Source organism: Pleurodeles waltl, chromosome 2_1 (genome assembly GCF_031143425.1).
Source record: "Pleurodeles waltl isolate 20211129_DDA chromosome 2_1, aPleWal1.hap1.20221129, whole genome shotgun sequence".
NCBI classification, from domain to species: domain Eukaryota; kingdom Metazoa; phylum Chordata; class Amphibia; order Caudata; family Salamandridae; genus Pleurodeles; species Pleurodeles waltl.
This window is the reverse complement of record NC_090438.1, coordinates 839,231,070-839,250,166: the sequence shown is the minus strand read 5'-3', so window position 1 is coordinate 839,250,166 and position 19,097 is coordinate 839,231,070. Positions and strand designations below refer to the sequence as shown.

Below are 19,097 nucleotides of genomic sequence, written 5' to 3'. Positions count from 1 at the left end.
TCTATATACAAAGTGAGAAATCGTTTTATTTATAATACTTATCAGAGCTCTCCATTTGGGCCAAACTTTGCTTAGGATGGTGTTGAGATGACCTCCCCCACATGGCTTTGCTATCCTGCCCTGTATCTGTTTTCTGTATTGCATTGTTTTTTCTTTCAGTGGACTTAAGGACCAAGGGTGCCTGCTTTTTGAATGAGTTTAGAGCTATTTTTAATACTTATTCCTCCCTTCTGGGTAGTTGACACTGAACAGGTGTTCTTTTCAGTTGAAAAGTGGAGGGGCAATAAAAGATGCCTTTAAATCTTGTTCTTATGTCCCATTTGCTCTTTGCTCTCAGACAGAGGTGAGAAGTCAGTTTTTCTTATTATTAATTTTCCTTCTGACTCCAGGGTTCCAGGACTTTGTAAGGTGAATTGTGTGACCTGCTGCATAAAATGTAAAATAAAAGGATATAGGGTGCCAGGGTTTTCCTAACACACATTAAATGACTAAGTCAACTGTACAAACATTTCAAAATTCAGTATTTGTGAAAATATTTGAAGAGGATGAACACAAATCAGATTACTCTACATGTTTCTGAAACCCAATTTTCACAGATTGTTAATACACTATATAGTTTTATCAGTAAGGCTGCAATTTAGTGGAGAGGTTTTTGGACATTTCTTGGAAAGTTATGGTGTGTAGATGACTATATGTTACCACATCATGGCTTAGTACTATATTTATTAAAATTGAGTCGTTAAACAAACTGAGAAACACTCCTGCCCTGATGGCAATGTTGTTAGTAAACTAAAAAGTCCTAGGTTAGGTGGGCTAGATTCGTGAGATGCATGCAGCGAACTTAAGTCTACTTAATCAAACAAAAGTGTGTTTTTTTTTTGTACTGCAGGAATGCTGAGTTCACATTTTTGAAAGTGCAATCATATGTGAGAATTAAGAAAAAGGCGACTCTGTAAACTATTTGCCTAGGATCACATAATTTCAGACCCATTTACGGGTCAAGTGCATTACAGTTAGGTCTAGTAGGTTATTTAAGTTACTCAACCTGCAGTTCTAGTAAAATTTTTATGATTTTCCACGCTTTGGTGACTAGCATGATAGTTCAGGGGCTTAGGCTGTTTTACCTAAACCCATGAGGGGGAGCAAGGCTAGCAGTTCTGCTCAGTAAAGGAGAGTCCAGTGCTCTGCCTACATAATTTCTGGAACAGCATCTAGGATGTATGTGTAGGCATTCTGTGGTTTGTTGGGTTAACTAGTGAATGGTGGAGTTCTCTTAGGCTCTGTTAGAGATAGTTGTCCTATTTGTGTAAGCTGGTCGTGTCCATTGTGAACATACCAGCCGGCACATAATTTTCCTTTCTCTTTTCCAGAAGTGTGTGTTCCTGGTGTTCAGGGGAGGTCTTTAGTCAGTTTTCTTTGCTGAAGTTGGTTTCTCCTTCCCAAAGAGAAATGCACTAATCCTTCCTTTTCAGATTATTGCCAATCTTCTATGAAGCAGGTATCAGGCTAAGTCACATCACACCACACTGGCAGCACTGTTTCAAATCCCACTAAGAACGTGAATACCTGCAACCAACACTAAACACCAAATGAAGCATTGGTCCAAAATGGAACAACATAGCAGTTGCCCCATGACATTGCCATTAACAAGCAAGATCACAAGCACCATGCCAAGCCGTAAAATACCATAATTGCAACTCAAATCAATCTACATCACTACAATACAGAACATAATAAACACCATGCCACATCACTGACCATGTCACATCTCTCCACACAGATCAATAATAGCTAACACCATACACTGTAACATACTTAACTACTAAAGACTACCAAAACAGACTTAAAAACATATCACACCAATCACCACCACACCACTCAGAATGACTGAGAACCACACTTCACTAACCCACACTATACGAAACTTAACATGCATCTCACCAATCACTTATCAAGATGCTACATCACACCATATTGCATAACACAAAACTCAAGCCAACGTCCTAGCATCACCCGTCTCCTCAAGGCTTTGGACCAGAGCCTACATCGCTCATCACTTTATATACTCCGGGGGAACTAGGGTTCAGTACACCTGGGATACTTGGGGCTTGATACCCCTGGGAGATCTGGGGCTTGGTACTGCTGGGGACCCACTACTTGGTACCTCTAGGGCATCTAGGACTCGGTACCCCAAAGCACTGAGAGCTCTAAAGCCCCAAGTGAGCTAGGGTTAGGTACCCTGGGGAGACTATGGCTCGGTACTGCTGGAGAACGGGCCACTAAGTACCCTTGATGCACCAGGACTAAGTACTCCCAGGGTATGTGGGACGCTACCCTTGGGGCACCTAGAAGTCCATATCTATGGGACTCCTAGAGCGTGGTACCCCCAGGGGAACATAGGAATCTGTATTGGTGTGGAACCTAGGGTTTTGCACCATGAATTTTCTGGATTCACATGCTGTGCATCTGTTCTATCATCTAGTGGTTTGGTCCGAAGGTGTCTGTCCTTCTCTTTTATTTTTATTTTTTTTGTGTGGCCATCATCGACTATCATGTGGTGATAAGTTCATCCCCTGTATGATGTCAGATGTTGCCTAGGAACCCTAGAAGGTTCTGGGCATGGTCGCCATCATCAGATTATTTTTTTCACACTTGAGTGTGGAAGCACACAGGAGTAGCTTTGAATAATGGAAGACTTGCTTAGAGGAGAGAGAAAGTCAACTGAAAAGCAGCGAAAACCACAAGAGAGCACAAGAAACACAAAGGAGGGGAGATTTCTCTACCCCCAAACTGGTGACTATACTGGTAGGACCTTGTGGCCAAAGAATGCGGGGTTGCAGCTAAGAGATATGGAGACAACTCTGTTCAATTCTGTCCCAACTGCCACCATAGGTTAGCACAGTGGAATCCACACAAGGTCTGTAACTTGCGCCTCCCAGCAGATCACAATGACAGACTGAAACCTGAGCTGAATTTGCACTGAAGATTCTCAACACAAGACTGAAGTAGCGACCGGCACATTACGCCAGAGTTGGCACCTAAAGACTGCAAAAATCCCTGAAGGACTTGGGCCTTTCCATTGACGATGAGATAAACATTTATGCTGAGCCAGCACAAGGAGGAGAGCCAGATACCAGAGGGAGCTTCATTAACTTCTAGAGAGCAGAGGCCACAAAAGAATGTGGAGAGGGACAACAAGAAGACCAAGCGGCAGAAGTTAACAAAAGAACTTAAAGCCCCGAGAGCCATTTCTGCGTTGACATCGAAACACTTGGTGATCTAAGGTCGGCACAAACAAAAAAAGCTGCATGGGTACCAACCAAAGGACAAACCTTCCAACCAACCCTCAACATCAAAAGGGGCAAAGGAGAGAGCGAAGGACAAGGACAAAGAATGGGTTGCTACGAAGGGGACACCCTCCTTGACGACTGACACTGAATGCACTAATTCAGGAAGAAAACATGCAGATTCAAGGCCGAAAAGGCAGCTCTTCAGAAGGCGTTCTGCATGCCCATTAAACGCTTGGAATCGCTGGAGTTGGTCAACAACTTACCAGACATCATTGCACCCTTAATGCCAGAGCCGTATGAATAGAAGCAGAAAGACCTCTTTGACTAAGATGACAGGCCCACCAAGATAAAGATGAAGGGCCAGTTTCACGACAATTGGTATGATTTGATTGGCAAATACCCTGAGGATGTGGACAGCTATATGTCTCCCCTGTACGACCTGTCCATGTAGAATGGACTCAAGAGGCAAACACACGTATGCAGTCCAGCTGGAGAAATAAAGGGATGAATCATGCTTCCTCCTCGAAACACTGATTCCCTCAAAAAAGGTGGACCTGAACGTACCCATGCTTCCCAGCATGCTGGACCAGCTTTCATGGAACACGCCACAGCCAGGCCAGTCACTCCTTGAATGGATAAAAATTCTATAATTCCACTCAGGACCCCCAATACATCAAGGAGAATATAACGGCAGCCTCCATCATAGTAAGGACAGCCAGGAACAGGTGAAACACTCCAAAGTCATTCAGCCCACCACAAGAGAAGGAGATCCAAAGAATTAATTTGTTGGGTAGAAAGATGGAGAGGGAAGTGGCAACGCAATATAGTATTGCGGATTTCATTGCGTTCCTCAACAAGTATGCCCGTCAGCAGGCGGCAATAGGTGGATTACTCCAGGAGCGGAGGTCAGTCACTTCCAACAATTGGATCTTAAACATAATAAGACACGGTTACTGCATAGAACTCAAAAGACCACAACCTCATGTTCCTCCAAAGACACGAACCTTACGGGAAAAGGAACTGACAGTTGTGAGAAGAAATCAAGGAACTTATAAAAAAACAAGCCATTGGGTCCCTCCAAGGGAGGCAGGCAGTGGCATTTACTCAGTGTACTTCATAGTAACAAGACTTGATACTGGGGCGTATTCTAGACGTCTGATACCTAAACTAGTTCATACAAACAAGACTTCAAAATGACAACTCTACAAGAAGTAATGCCATTCTTAAGGAAGGAAGGAAGATTACTTGACCACCCTAGACCTAAAAGATGCCTCCCTCCACGTAGCAATGAACCAGAGGCACAAGAAAAACCTCAGATTTGTTCTGGTTAAGGTACACTACCACTTCTGAGTGCTACCTTTTTGCATAACATCTGCACCAAGGGTATTTACAACGTGCCCAGTGGTGGTGGCAGCATACCTGAGAAAACAGAGTATGCACATCTACTTATACCTGGACAATTGGCTGGTAAAAGCAAACTTGAAACAAAAATGTCACGAAGACATGCAAACAGTCATCCGCACGCTACACCCCTTAGGTCCACTATAAAACACAAGAAAATATCACCACTCACGGAGCAGGTGAAGGTATGCTTGGAGGTAACTAGACTCAAAAATAGCACTTGTATATCCAGTCCCCAAGAGGGCGACAGCAGTAGCAAAGTAAAATCTCCTCTGCCGCAAAGGGCAGACTCTAACAGTGAGGACTGTCATTAACTTGATTGTCATGAAGGCATCATGCATCACTCTCATACAACACGTGAGTCTGCATATGCACCCAATATAGATATGGCTCTGCAAAAGATGTTCATATGCCACAGGGAGCTGTGAGGACCTAGTGGGTGTCACAGTAAGGGTTCAAGAGGAAATACAATGGTGGAACCTAACAAATGTGAGGATAGAGAAGCCTATCACATTTCTAGCTCCCCCCGTGAGCATAATGACAGTCACTTCCTACAGGGCCTTAGGAGCACACAGACCATCAGAAGATCCGAGAACTCTGGAGTCCTACTGACACCATGAAGCACATAAATACCTGGAACTAAAGGCTGTCTTCCTAGTACTGAAAGCTTTCCAGGCTCACATAAGGAACAGACAGTGCTTATCCAAATGGAAAAACACAACAACTATGTATGACCTCAACATGCAAGCAAGAACAAAGTTGTTCTCACACCTAACTAGTGCAGGAGAAATGGAAATGGGAGATCCAAAGGAACACTGCCCTAGTAACAATACAGCTCCTGAAAAAACAGAACATAGGGGCAGACATTGAGCAGACAAGAAAATACCTCCCTCAAATGTGAGATAAGGCAGGACGTTTTGGACAATGTGTTCAGATGCTTCGGCACACAAAGCACAGACCTCTTCGTAGATCCAGAAAATGCAAAACGCAAAGACTTCGCGGCCAGGTTCTCACACAACCGGTCCAAGGGAAATGCCCTGTCACACTTGTTTGGTAGATTTGCTTACACCTTTTCACCAATTATCCTGATCCAAAAGGTACTGCAAAAAGCTGGACTACCATGGATGTCACTCATACTCATCGCACTGCAGTGGGCCAGACATAATATTCAGGCCTAATGGAGATGTCCAGAGGATCAATCATACCATTCAAAGCAGCACTGGAATTGTTAAAAATGCAAAACAGGAAAACTTGGTGATTCAAGCGATACATCTTCCAGGGAAGTAAAGTATTGAGGCAGACTGAGCAGGTAGGCCTCTTGCTTTCATGAATGGGAGCTCAGCCACAGAGGTAAAAATTATTTTTCAGAGATGGGGAATGCCAACAGTGGTTCTGTTTGCAACTCATCTGAACCTGAAATGCCAGTACTTTGCCTCCAGACAGATGCACCCTCAGTCTCTGGGAAATGCCCCTTTGATAGACTAGAAGATGACCTTAATTTTGTTTGCTTCTTCGTGGGCAAGACAAATGTGATACTCAGATATATATTGGAGCTTGCGCAAGGGAAATTCTTTAAGCTACCAAGACAACAAAATCTGTTGTCAATAGAATAGGGATGGGTATTACACCCAGATCCAGAATATTTGAAACTAACAGCATGGCTCCTCAAGACTTAGAGTTTGCTTACATGAAGTTTCAAGAACAAAACAATGGCAGTATTAAGAAAAGCAGGAAAATCAATAACAAGAAAATTTTATATGGCAATATGAGGGAGATTTTCACTGTGGCGTGTTAAAAATAGTAATAGTTTGAATAAGGTGATCAGAGAAACGACAGTTTTAAAATATTTAACTCATCTTTTACAAGAAGGTCTTAATTATAGGCTTCATTAAAGGTTAATTTTGCAGCAATTGTGGCCTAGCCTAGAGATCTTAAGGGAAGACGTTTGTTCACATCACCAGTGGTAAAAAGGTTTTTAGAGGGGGCTAAAAAAATAGTCCCACCAAAAAGGGTACCAGCACCTGCCTGCAACCTAAATATAGTTCTTCCTCAACTCATAAAATAATCTTTTCAGCCTTTAGACAAAGCTACCTTACAAATGCTAACTTTAAAGACTGCTTTTTGGTAGCTATTACTTCACTACGAAGAGTAAGTGAGTTGCAGACACTCAATACAGGAACCTTATTTTCAAATTCACAAAGAGAATTGTTGTGAGAACAAATCCACAGTTCATACCAAAGGTAGTGTCACAGTTCCACATTAACCAAACAATTCAAATAAAGTTTTTTTTCAAAATCCAAAAATAAATGCAGAAATAACTTTGCACACATTGAATGCAAGACGCTCTGTCATGTATAATATTGAGAAGATAAAACCAGTGCAAATAGCTACTTGGGAAGACCCATAACAAAGAACACAATCATAGGATGGTTGGTGCAGGTAATTAACTTGTGCAACCCTTAGGCAGGATAAGCATTAATGTTACCACCAAGGGCACACAACACGAAAAAAAGGAGCAACTATTGTTTTACTGGCAAAAAACACCATTACAAGAAATTTGTATGGCAGCAATATGGTCTTTGGTGCACAAAGTTTACAAAACATTATTTAGTGGATATGCAAATGAACAAAGAAGCTCAAGTGAGATAAAAGATTCTAAAGCATCTGTTTACAAGTCATTGCCCCCATCTTTAACCTCTTAGCTGCTGGGCCTTTTCCCCCCCCAGTGCTGAGCCCTTTTTTGGCTATTTGGGGTAGTTCGCGCTTAGGGCTTCATAACTTTTTGTCCACATAAGCTAACCACGCCAAATTTGCGTCCTTTTTTTCCAACATCCTAGGGATTCTAATGGTACCCAGAGTTTGTGGTTTCCCCTGGAGGAGACCAAGAAAATAGCCAAAATACAGTGAAAATTTCGTTTTTTCCAAAAAAATGGGAAAAAAGGGCAGCCGAAGAAGGCTTGTGGTTTTTTCCCTGAAAATGCCATCAACAAAGGGTTTCTGGTGCTGAAATCACTATCTTCCCACCTTTCAGGAACGGGCAGACTTGAATCGGAAAACCACATTTTCCAACACAAATTTGGCATTTTACTGGGACATACCCAATTTTTACTATTTTTGGTGCTTTCAACCTCCTTCCAGTTAGTGACAGGAATGGGTATGAAACCAATGCTGGATCCCGGAAAGCTAAACATTTCTGAAAACTAGACAAAATTCTGAATTCAGCAAGGGGTCATTTGTGTAGATCCTACAAGGTTTTCCTACAGAAAATAACAGCTGAAATAAAAAAATATTGAAATTGAGCTGAAAACAACAGCCATTTTTCTTTGTTTTACTCTGTAACTTTTTCCTGCGATGTCAGATTTCTGAAAGCAATATGCCGTTTTGTCTGCTGGACTCTTCTGGTTGCGGGGATATAAAGGGCTTATAGGTTCATCAAGAACCCTAGGTACCCAGAGCCAATAAATGAGGTGCACCCTGCAGTTGGTTTTCATTCTATACTGGGTATACAGCAATTCATTTGCTGAAATATCAAGAGTGAAAAAGAGGTATCAAGAAAACCTTTGCATTTCCAAAATGGGATCAAGATAAGGTTTTGAGGAGCAGTGGTTATTTGCACATCTCTGAATTCCGAGGTGCCCATACTAGCATGTGAATTGCAGGGCATTTCTCAAATAGACGTCTTTTTTACACACTCTCTTATATTTGGAACGAAAAAATGTAGAGAAAGATAAGGGGCAATAACACTTGTTTTGCTATTCTATGTTCCCCCAAGTTTCCCGATAAAAATGATACCTCACTTGTGTGGGTAGGCCTAGCGCCCGCGACAGGAAATGCCCCAAAACACAACGTGGACACATCCCATTTTTTGACAAAATACAGAGCTGTTTTTTGCAAAGTGCCTACCTGTAGATTTTGGCCTCTAGCTCAGCCGGCACCTAGGGAAACCTACCAAACCTGTACATTTTTGAAAACTAGAGACCTAGGGGAATCCAAGATGGGGTGACTCGCGGGGCTCTGACCAGGTTCTGTTACCCAGAATCCTTTGCAAACCTCAAAAAGTGGCTAAAAAAACAAGTTTTCCTCACATTTCGGTGACAGAAAGTTCTGGAATCTGAGAGGAGCCTCAAATTTCCTTCCACCCAGCGTCCCCCCAAGTCTCCCGATAAAAATGATACCTCACTTGTGTGGGTAGGCCTAGCGCCCGCGACAGGAATGGATCACACAAGGGTCAATGGTAGTCCTTGCTTGAGGTCTACTGTTAACCCTGGAGTGATTCATTCCTGAAGCAGGCACTAGCCGCAGGCACACAAGCGGGTTGTGTTTTTATCAGGACAAGTGGGGAAACACTGGGTGGTAGGAATTTTGAGGATCCCTGCAGATCCCTGGACTTCTGCTCATTGGAATGCAAGGAAAATGTGTTTTTTAAGCACATAATGTAATTTCAAGGGGATTCTGGGTGAAGGAAAACTGGTGAGAGCCATGCAAGTCCTGCACCCTTGGTCTCCCCTGGAAGACATGTTTTTCATGCGCCTTTAGCACACTCTCTGTGCTAAATCCAACTCTTTCCAGTTTGTGGATGCAAGTTGGGGGTGTCCGAGTATGCCGTACAAAGCGATTCCTCGAACTGAGTGAGCATATCTACCTTTGAAACTAAGGGAGACATGCTGGGGATTTCTCATGCTGTTACCTAAAGAGAAGGTCATAGGCTACCTGCCTCCTTCTTCCTTAACATTACCAAATGCATGCGTAACAAACCTTTACTAATGACTCCTGTGACAGCCACCTGAGGCTCAGGAAGACATGTTTTTCATGCGCCTTTAGCGCAATCTCTGTGCTAAATCCAACTCCTTCCAGTTTGTGGATGCATGTTGGGGGTGTCCGAGTATGCCGTACAAAGCGATTCCTCGAACTGAGTGAGCATATCTACCTTTGAAACTAAGGGAGACATGCTAGGGATTTCTCATGATGTTCCCTAAAGAGAAGGTCATAGGCTATGGAAAAGGGTAGTGTTTGGTACATAGGGGAGTCCATGAGAACGTAGCATATGTCCCAGCCAACATTATGTGCAGTGATGTGACTATAATGCACTTATACAGCAAACTGAAAATCTACTAAGTTCTGATGGAGGATGAACATGAAAAGCAGGTCAAACACTGACCTATACAAGTCATTCTCCTTTAGTGCTGGGATGGCACCAATGGGTTTGAATCCATAGGTGTAGATGATGTACATCTGTACTACCTTTACTATCTGCCTTCTACCTGTGCAATAACCCTGTGAAGGCACTCCTACCATAAGCTTTCCTTACCCATCCATGTCTCTGTTCTCATCAGAGTCCTGGCTAATCCTGTATAATAGCCAAGTGAACCTATACTAGTTTGTGGAAGCAAGTTGGGGGCTTCCAAGTATGCCCTACAAAGTGATTTCTCGAACTGAGAGAGCATATCTACCGTTGAAAGTAAGGAAGACATGCAGGTGAAGAAAGGGTACTCCGTGGCAATGTGGCATATGTTCTGTCTACTAGTATATGCAGTAGGGGGAAGAAAATGCATGTTAATTGAACAGAACACCGACCACGCCAAAAGGAAGTCCATGATGAAGTAAAATTCTGTGGCTCCTTGCCTAACGAAGCAGTGGCCCATGGACGTTCGGTATCCATGCACTGCCACTGAAAGGATTACCCAACAGCAGCTCAACCTCAGTCGATTTCCCAGAACTTTGCTTTAGTATGATACAACGTAAAGCAAGTAGGGATACAGAGGCCTGGTTGTGATGGACGCTGGGGACAGTAATACCGACTCTCCTGCCGCTTTCCATGCTTTGAGCACACTTTACAGCGACGACATGGGCGATCCTTTTTGGGTGTTTTAGGTATGCGATCAGCAAAGTGTCGCTCCTGCAGCCTTGCCACATCCTCCAGAACATATGAGGTGGAGGCTGCTGCTTCTTCAGTAACAGCAGTGAGGCTTTCAATTACAGACAACTGGAAGTCAAGGAAAGTCATGAGTCTTCCTGTTGTTGTCTGACGGTAAACAACATACGCATTATATGTTGCCATCTGAATCAGGTGGGTAAACAGTTTCTTGTACCAAGTGCGAGTTTTACGACACGCATTGTATGGTTGAAGATCCTGGTCGTTCTTGTCCACTCCACCCATGTACTTATTGTAATTGAGTATACAGATGGGCTTGTGGACTTCGGCCATCTGACCCCAAACCGTGATGGGAGAAGTGCTCTCATCATGAATTGTAGTGAGCACGTATACATCACGTCTATCTAGGAACTTGACTGCGAGCAGTTCGTTAGAACGCAATGCAGTACTCTGTGATTTCTGGAGCTTCTTGCAAACAAGCTCCCGCGGGAATCCTTTGCGGTTACAACGAACTGTACCGCAGGCCACAGTGCCAGCTTTGTAGAGCTCACTGAACAGCTCTACTCCTGTATAGAAATTGTCCACATAAAGGTTATAACCTTTGTGAAGAAGTGGCTGGACAAGTTCCCATACAATCTTACCTGTGACCCCTAACGCGGGAGGGCAACCTACAGGGTTTAGGGTAGAATCCTTCCCTGTATACACTCTCAGGCTGTACACATAGCCAGTAGAGCTCTCACACAGCATGTACAGCTTTATGCCATAGCAAGCTCTTTTGCTCGCAATGTACTGTCTGAAAAGCAGCCGTCCTTTGTACAGGATCAAGGACTCATCGACTGCTATATTCTTTCCAGGAGTATAGATCTCTGGAAACCTGGCAGACAAATGTTCCACGACAGGCCGAATTTTGAACAACCTCTCATGATCTGGATGGTCCCGGGGCAATGCAGCAGAATTGTCATTGAAATGCAGCATGCGCTGCAGTAGCAAAAAACGATCTCTGCTCATGTATGGTGCGAAGATGGGAGTTACCCAAACCGTGCGAGTCGTCCAGTAGGACTGCAAGGTGGGTTTCTGTACTAACCCCATTTTGAGGGTAAGGCCCAAAAATATCTTCAACTCCGCCAGCGAAGTGGGAGTCCACTGGCGTGCCCTAGAACGGGGCCCTAGAGTGCCTCCGCGCTCCCTCAGAAATTGGTCTGCACGCAAATTTGTTTGCTGCACAACTTTCTGAAGAAAGTCAACATCCAAAAACAGATAGATGTAGTTGACTGGCAAAAAGTTAGCTGTATCGACTTTACATCCAGCGTCACCAGTAAAAGGTGGAATTTGGGGCTGAACCAAACAGGGGGGCTGCCAAGAGAGCACTCGTTCTGTGCTTGCGGCAGCAAGCACGTGCTCTCTGGGTTCGGCTAACCCAATGTGGTCCCGCTGCGCAGAATGTGCTTGCGAAGGGACAGCACGGATGTCGTCATTGTCTCCTTCAGACTCACTGGAAGAGGTGTCGTCAGATGGGACTCCGCCGACTGAAAAATCACTCCCAGAATCTGCCCCATTGTCCTCTCCCTCAGATGCTGTCTCAGTGTCTGCTGTCTCAGTCTCTGAGCCTACATCAGAACTGTCCTCCATAACCCGAGCTAGGGCTTGATCAGCAGTCATCCAACGAGACGCCATCTCTGCAACTGGCTAAACTGTCCCTCTAAATTACTATCCTACGTAGAAGGCAGATAGTCACAAAATTGCTTGTTGGTATGTTTGTTGTGTACAACAGGAAATGTCGTCACCTTACCTTCGCTTCTTCTCCAATTCTGCAGATTCTCTGAAAACACTGAAAAAAACAAAAAAAGAATGTATTACTTCACCTTACCACACACCCTGTGCAACAGTCATTTTTGGTGCTCTGCCTCCCATTACCTCCTCTTCTAATTCCCTCAGTACTATCCAGCAAAACTGCCACTACAGAAAAGACATGCATGCATGCATATTGTGTGTGTGTGTGTGTGTGTATATATATATATATATATATATATATATATATATATATATATGTGTTTAGAAACAAAGTGGTTGAAGGGTTGCTGGGTGGCACACTCCACTGCCGGTGCCCAGTGACAGGGAAGACCAATCTAGAAATTATCTAATGCCGAAAATTTCACCGCACTCCATGAAGTACAAATAAACGTGTATTTTATTGCAGTCAATAACCACCAACGTGTTTCAACTCACCAAGGAGTCTTGATCACGGTCCTCGAGGAGTGCAGTGAAATTGTTCACCATTATAAAACAACACACACAAGAATAACAAGCATTTACAATGCAATGGGTCTCGCATCTGCTCGAGTTAGAGCTATTAGCGTTATAAACTCCTAACCCAACTTTTCTTGCCACATAAATTGATAATTTAAAGTTAAACTCTTTCACATAAGAGAGCCGATTCACAGCGCCATGGCCACCATGAGCATCATGTGAAGAGTTACACAAAAGGAAAAGAAGTTCGCTCGCAGTTAAACGTAACAGCAAAAGTGCAATTAGCCATGTACCAGGGGCGATGGCCAAGGCGGTAACAAAACCTCCCCAAGGAGGGACAAAGGTAAATCATTTTCCAATGCCATCAAAGGAGTGGTAGTGATGGGCGTGAGGTGGGCGTTGTTAGAAGCCCAGATACACACCAACAAGTCAGAAAAGCAGCACATGGACGCTGCAATGCTTGTCCTGAAAAAAATATATCTATCTATATATATATATATATATATATATCTATATATCTATATAGATATATATATATAGATATATATATATGTGTATACATATATACACATATATATGAGACTCATGTCACAAATCTTTTTCTTTTTATACATGTGTGCTTGCCCTCGGCAAAGCACACATGTATAAAAAAAAAAATGGCCCCATTGATGGTCACCCTAAGGGCTGACCACCAACAATTTGTTTTTTTTTGTTTTTTTTTTACCCTGGGGGGGGCGATCGGCCTCCCCAGGCAAAACTACGTTTTTTTTGTTTCCCCTGGGGTCGGCCCGTGTTCCAAGGGCCGACTCTGCCATTTTTTTTTTTTTTTTTGTGGGGGGCGCGATCGCCCCCCAAAACAGTGTAAATAATTTAAATATTGCCGGGGGGGGGTGGCCCTTTTACGAGGGGGCCGACCCCCCCAAAGAAGATCCCTGGTGCCTAGGGGCGTTTCCTGGCCGTGGATCGCAGCCGCGCTGCGATCCACGGCCAGGAAACGGTGCCAGGGAGGCATCGATGGAAAGGGGAGAGCCTCCCCTTTCCATCGATGCCTCCCTGGCATCTGGGGAGGCCGTTTTGGCCTTTTTTTCCCCACCGGAGAAGGAGAGAACGCTTACCTCCGTCTCTCCTTCTCCGGTGGGGAAAAAATGTGACGTCAGCGCGCCTCGCGGCGCGCTGATGTCATAAGGGGGCGGGAGGGGGGTGGGATGGAGACGCGGAAACTCTTCTGCGTCTCCTACGGTGGAAAAAAAAAAAAAAAAAAAATCCTCCGGTGCATTGCACCGGAGGATTTTTAACCCCCTCCCTGGTGTCGGCCACTGGTCGTGACCCGCACCAGGGAGGGAGTGTGGGCGTCGGCCAGTGGCCGACGCCCGCATTCAACGGGTTAACCCAGCCACCACAGAAGTAAACTGCTATAAATTCAATGCATAGCATGTGAATCCAGAAAAGATTCACACTGCAAAACAAACTTTTTTACCTGTAGATGTTGTTTTTGCGACTTGAAGATTTTTGTAGATTCACAAGTGACCCACTCACCTCCACTGAGAAGATGGAGAATAAATAATAAAAAGTAACTGTGAAGATGTCGACCTCGGGTGAGAAAATCCAGAGGAAGTTCAATGATGTCACAAAGGGGGCACCAAATGGTGGTTCCGCCACTGCCCACCAACAAACAAATGTAGAAAGAAAGTATGGACTAAAAATTTGGTGAAATAGTGGAGAATTCCAGACCCACCCACTTGATGGTGGAATAATGCATAGCATGTGAATCCAGAAAATTCTTCAAGCTGCAAACCTACACCTACAGATAAGAAACATCAAGTTTTCTTGTATATGTGAGACACTGATAGCTTTTCTTTTTCAAATATGAAATGTTTTGTTGTGTTCCATCAACTAAACAGACCTCATCATAGTTTGGATGTACTTGTTGTGAAGTAGGGTTTTCTTTTTACAAATTAATTGCATTTGTCCTTCTTTTTTCCCAGGTGTCTAAATTGAATGGAATCACTCGGATGTCCTCTTCAAGCTCCAATGCAGCCAGTGCCAAAAAGACGAGAGATGTGAGACCTTCACCACCCAAAACTGTGAAGTACACTGCAACGGTGACTAGGGGAACTGTCACATACACCAAAGCCAAGAGAGAACTGGTCAAGGAAACCAAACCGAACCACATGAAACCCAGTTCCACTGTTAAACACATAATCTCAGGGAAAATCGAAAGTAGCAATGCAAAAACCCGTAAACAGGTGCTATCTCTTGCAGCGTCCAGGGTTATCTGTGCCGCTGTAAACTGTGTTAGGGTCAATGGTAAGTTCAATAAAAAGACCAACCCTATTGAGGAGGGTAGGCAGTTAAGGGAGGGACTACGCAACTCTAAGCGACGACTGGAAGAGGCTACTTCCCCAGAAAAACAATCACCCCCCAAGAAAGTCAAATCATCCATCAACACGTGTGAGGTGAAAAGCAAACCAGTGGCAGTTGAAAAACTGATAGTGAATGGCCACGTAAAAAAGGAAGTGTCAGAAAAGGTTTTGGAGAGGATTAGGCCGAAGAGGACAGTCGTAACGGAAAATACCACACCTGTTAAACAAGCACATGGCAAGACGGAAACCGAGGCCTGTGAAAATCGCTCTACCTCACAGACTGATTCCTCGCACAAGATACAAGACTCTACAGTAAAGCTGGAAAAGAGTGGCAAATGTGGGTGGCCCGTTATGTGTGAAATACCTGTCCTGCGGCCAACCTCCAAGGAGTTTCACGACCCAGTAACTTTTATCGAGTCCATCCGATCTCAATATGAAAAGTATGGTATGTGCAGGGTGATTCCCCCTTCCGACTGGAGGCCCGAGTGTAAACTGAATGATGAAATGCGCTTTGTGACACAGATTCAGCACATCCACAAGCTAGGCAGACGCTGGGGACCGAATGTGCAGCAGCTGGCGTGCATCAAGAAACACCTCAAATCTCAGGGCATTACAATGGAGGAGCTTCCAATGATAGGTGAGGTGATCGTGCAAGTGGTTTTGTTTGCGTACCATGACAATCCTTCCACGTCCTGGAGGCTACAGTTTCAGGTGACCAGTTGGTGATGAATGGATGCTACTGTATTGCTCATGTTTTTACATGGGCCTGGTGAGATGCAGATGAATTCAGTATAGTTGTCTGTCCAGATTTTTTTTTTTTTTTTTTTGCTGTGTGGTCCTTATCCTGGAAGGCTGTCTCTTGTGTGCTATAAAATATTGTTAAAAGTATGGAGTTGCACAATTTTCCTCTGACTTAAGTCTGGTTGTATTAATGCCAGGGTTATGACCACAGTCTCACTGACGGTATAAAACGTGCCAGGCAGGATTAACGTAAGACACGGTAAGGGTATGCAGATATAAAACATCCATTGCTTTTCTCATCAGGTGACCACAAGCACCAGTGCTGGGGTAAGTAGCTCAGTACATATTGATTTATTGTAGTGCCTTTCAGGTGTCACAAGGGAAATCTCTTCATTCTTGTAGTAATAGGCATGACTATATCTTGCAGTTGAAAAGGTGCTACTTTATGTTCTTTGCCTGTACTCTAGCCACTTGGTGTATTCAGAATCAGGTTCTTCACGCAGTAAGACACTTATTGACTTCTCTTTTTAAGTCATACAGTTCACCAATATGTATTTTGGAAGAGTGGAGCATCTAAACTCCGGTATCCTACAACAGTGTTTGCATTTAGAGTAGGTCAGGATTTCAGTATGAGATGGTGATGGCAAATGTGATTTCGCATCTGGCCTTCTTTCAGTGTAATCTGACAGTTTTTCAAGTTTACTGTTTGCGCTCGTTTAGGTCCCTTGACCCCAGAGCTATTGGACTACTGTCTGATTTTCTGGATCCCTAAAAATATTTTGGGATCACAATTGTAATAGGCAAGCAAGGCTTGAAAATGCTGCTAAAATGATAGCTCACTTATCAAGCACAGTCTGTGCTGTAAGCAGAGGCCACATGTAACTAAAGGACAGTATTTTAGGAATATCAAAGCTGTAGCCATTGCTTATACTAAATTGTGACTTTCAGGGGCTTAAGTTGTTGAACAGATCAGATCATAAAGACATGTAACGTTATTGTAAACTAAGTGTTTATTTGCAATGTTACTTGGAAGTTTAGAGTAAATTGAACTCCTTCAATCCATGCTTTTAGTGTGACAAACAAATCTTAAGCTCTATTTATGACTTTAGTGAGCTATAGTGCATGGTCTATTTGTATTCACTTGCCTAATAAATATGGGGCTTTGTGAAACATATGAACAGCACCTTTACAGTTGCAAAGCTGCTAAGATTATAGAAAATGGATAACCTTGGAATGTTCAGTAAATGTGGAATTAATTTAGTGAGAATTGGGCTTGAAGTATGGTATGGAAATACTCCTCACTGAAAACTGGAACTAGAAGAGGGTGACAATTTTCTAGCTCTCAAACATAGCACAGTCCTAATCTGCTGAATTTGGCTGTGTAAAATGTTAAATTTTTATTACATTTGCACCATCCATGGGCTAGTGGTTTTCGTGAAAAGGTATACTTCTGAACAAGTGGTTCCCAAAAACATTTATAACTTCTAGTCCTATGTCATTAGCATTTGTTAGCTATGAAATGGATAATATGAGGTTTCTGCTAATGTGTTCAGTTACTTAGAAGGCATGTCCCTGACAGTCTGTTGATATACAGTTGAAGTTATATTTTTGTGAGTAGGTAACACCCGCTGTCAGCCATTAGTCTGAAAAGCAAACATTTCTAATTTTGTGTGAGGTGTTTTATCAAGAAGTATGGGCTTCAGCCTGCTTTTCCTATCTTCCCCTATCTTCCCTCAGATACATTTAATTAAGGGCGGTAATAGCACTTTCTGACAGTAGTAGGGCCTATTGGGCAACAGCTGATGTTTTACAAGCAGAATTTGATGGAAACATGTCTCCCTCCCTCCCCACTGGCACATGGGAATAAGTGAAATGTTTAGGTAGCAATTTATCTTCCAAAAATGGGGACTAGAATTAGTTTAAAAAAAAAAGAAATAGAATTTTGGTATTGAGGTAAAGGTGGGCAAGTGACTCCCTAAAAATGTGTAATTATGTGTTTAGGGCCCCTGTAATAATGTCAACTGCTGCTTTCTGTTGAAGCTCTAGTTTTATTCATCCTGTCGGAACTAGGTCCCTCAAGGTGGAATCAAGCAAGATTCAGGTCTGCACAAGGTGTACGGTGTGAGTCAGTCACCTCTGTGGATCTGAGGTAGTCTCAGTGTGCCTATTTAGGCACACTTTAGTTTAAAACCTGCACGCTTTGGGTATTGCTTAAGAAACCTAAGAGTTAAAGCTGCTAAGTTGTGGTGGACGAGCATATTTGCTTTGCGCGATAGCAATTCTGCAAGCTATTCATAGCCATACTAATGCTTACCACGCAAATTGCACAAAAAAGGAAAGAAAGGGAATCTGAAAATGTACAGGGGTATGTCTCATAGGACAGGAGATGCATCAGCCCTTGAGCCTCAAAGTCCATATGTTTGGTACTGTTTAGTGGGACATCTTGTCAACAGGACAGAAAATCCTCCTCAGCTTAAAAGGTGGCCTGCTACGTCATCAGGCCTGTCCTGGTTACTGGTCTGTTAGATCCAGAAGAAGCTACAACCTTAATGTGACCTCAAAAGTTGTACTTCTGTATGCCAGGATAGTCAAGGGTGCCTCTGAATAGATGAAGCAGTGGTGATATGTGGCTGGGTGAGCATAAGAGATGGTAGAACAGTATAAAATAATCTCTTGGTCAAGAATCTTAATACCAGCTCCCCAAATGATAGGCCTAAAATGAATGATGGTTAATTTGACCGAAATTGAGAGAAGTAGTTGCTCTCTAGGGCGGGACCCAAGAGCGACAGCCCAGCCCGGCTTCTTAAAAATCTCACTAGTAGGACAAAGCACAAGATACCCTACATTTGGGAAGACCAGCTGATTCACCTTTTGAAGACAATAGCTACTGGATCTTCATTTCTTGTTTTTCTCACTTCATTTCATTTTGTTTAGGTTTACTGTTTTAATGCAGAGGGTCACTGGTACTGAAGAAAGCCACTGCACCTTCTTAGAGTACTATAGGGCAGAAACATGTTGGCCTCTTAAAAAAAAACATCACAGTAACCCCCATTGAATTTAACCCTACCATTTGAGGACAAGAATAAGATTACTAATGTCTACCAAGAGGTAGTGTTACATTTGCCCCCATCCCATCTGATTGTCTATTCAGAGGCACCCATGACTATCATGGCATATAAAATA

The 19,097-nt window shown here is 43.3% G+C and overlaps 1 protein-coding gene across 5 annotated transcripts in view; it reads left to right on the top strand.

The window, feature by feature from the left end:
- Nucleotides 1-19,097, top strand: part of JARID2 (jumonji and AT-rich interaction domain containing 2) — a 589,480-nt gene that overhangs the window by 419,512 nt on the left and 150,871 nt on the right. For all 5 annotated transcript variants that reach the window (XM_069218785.1, XM_069218783.1, XM_069218788.1 and 2 more), the window contains exon 7: nt 14,796-15,810. In XM_069218785.1, the coding sequence (XP_069074886.1) occupies nt 14,796-15,810 (1,015 nt within the window). The remainder of the gene's footprint in view (nt 1-14,795; nt 15,811-19,097) is intronic.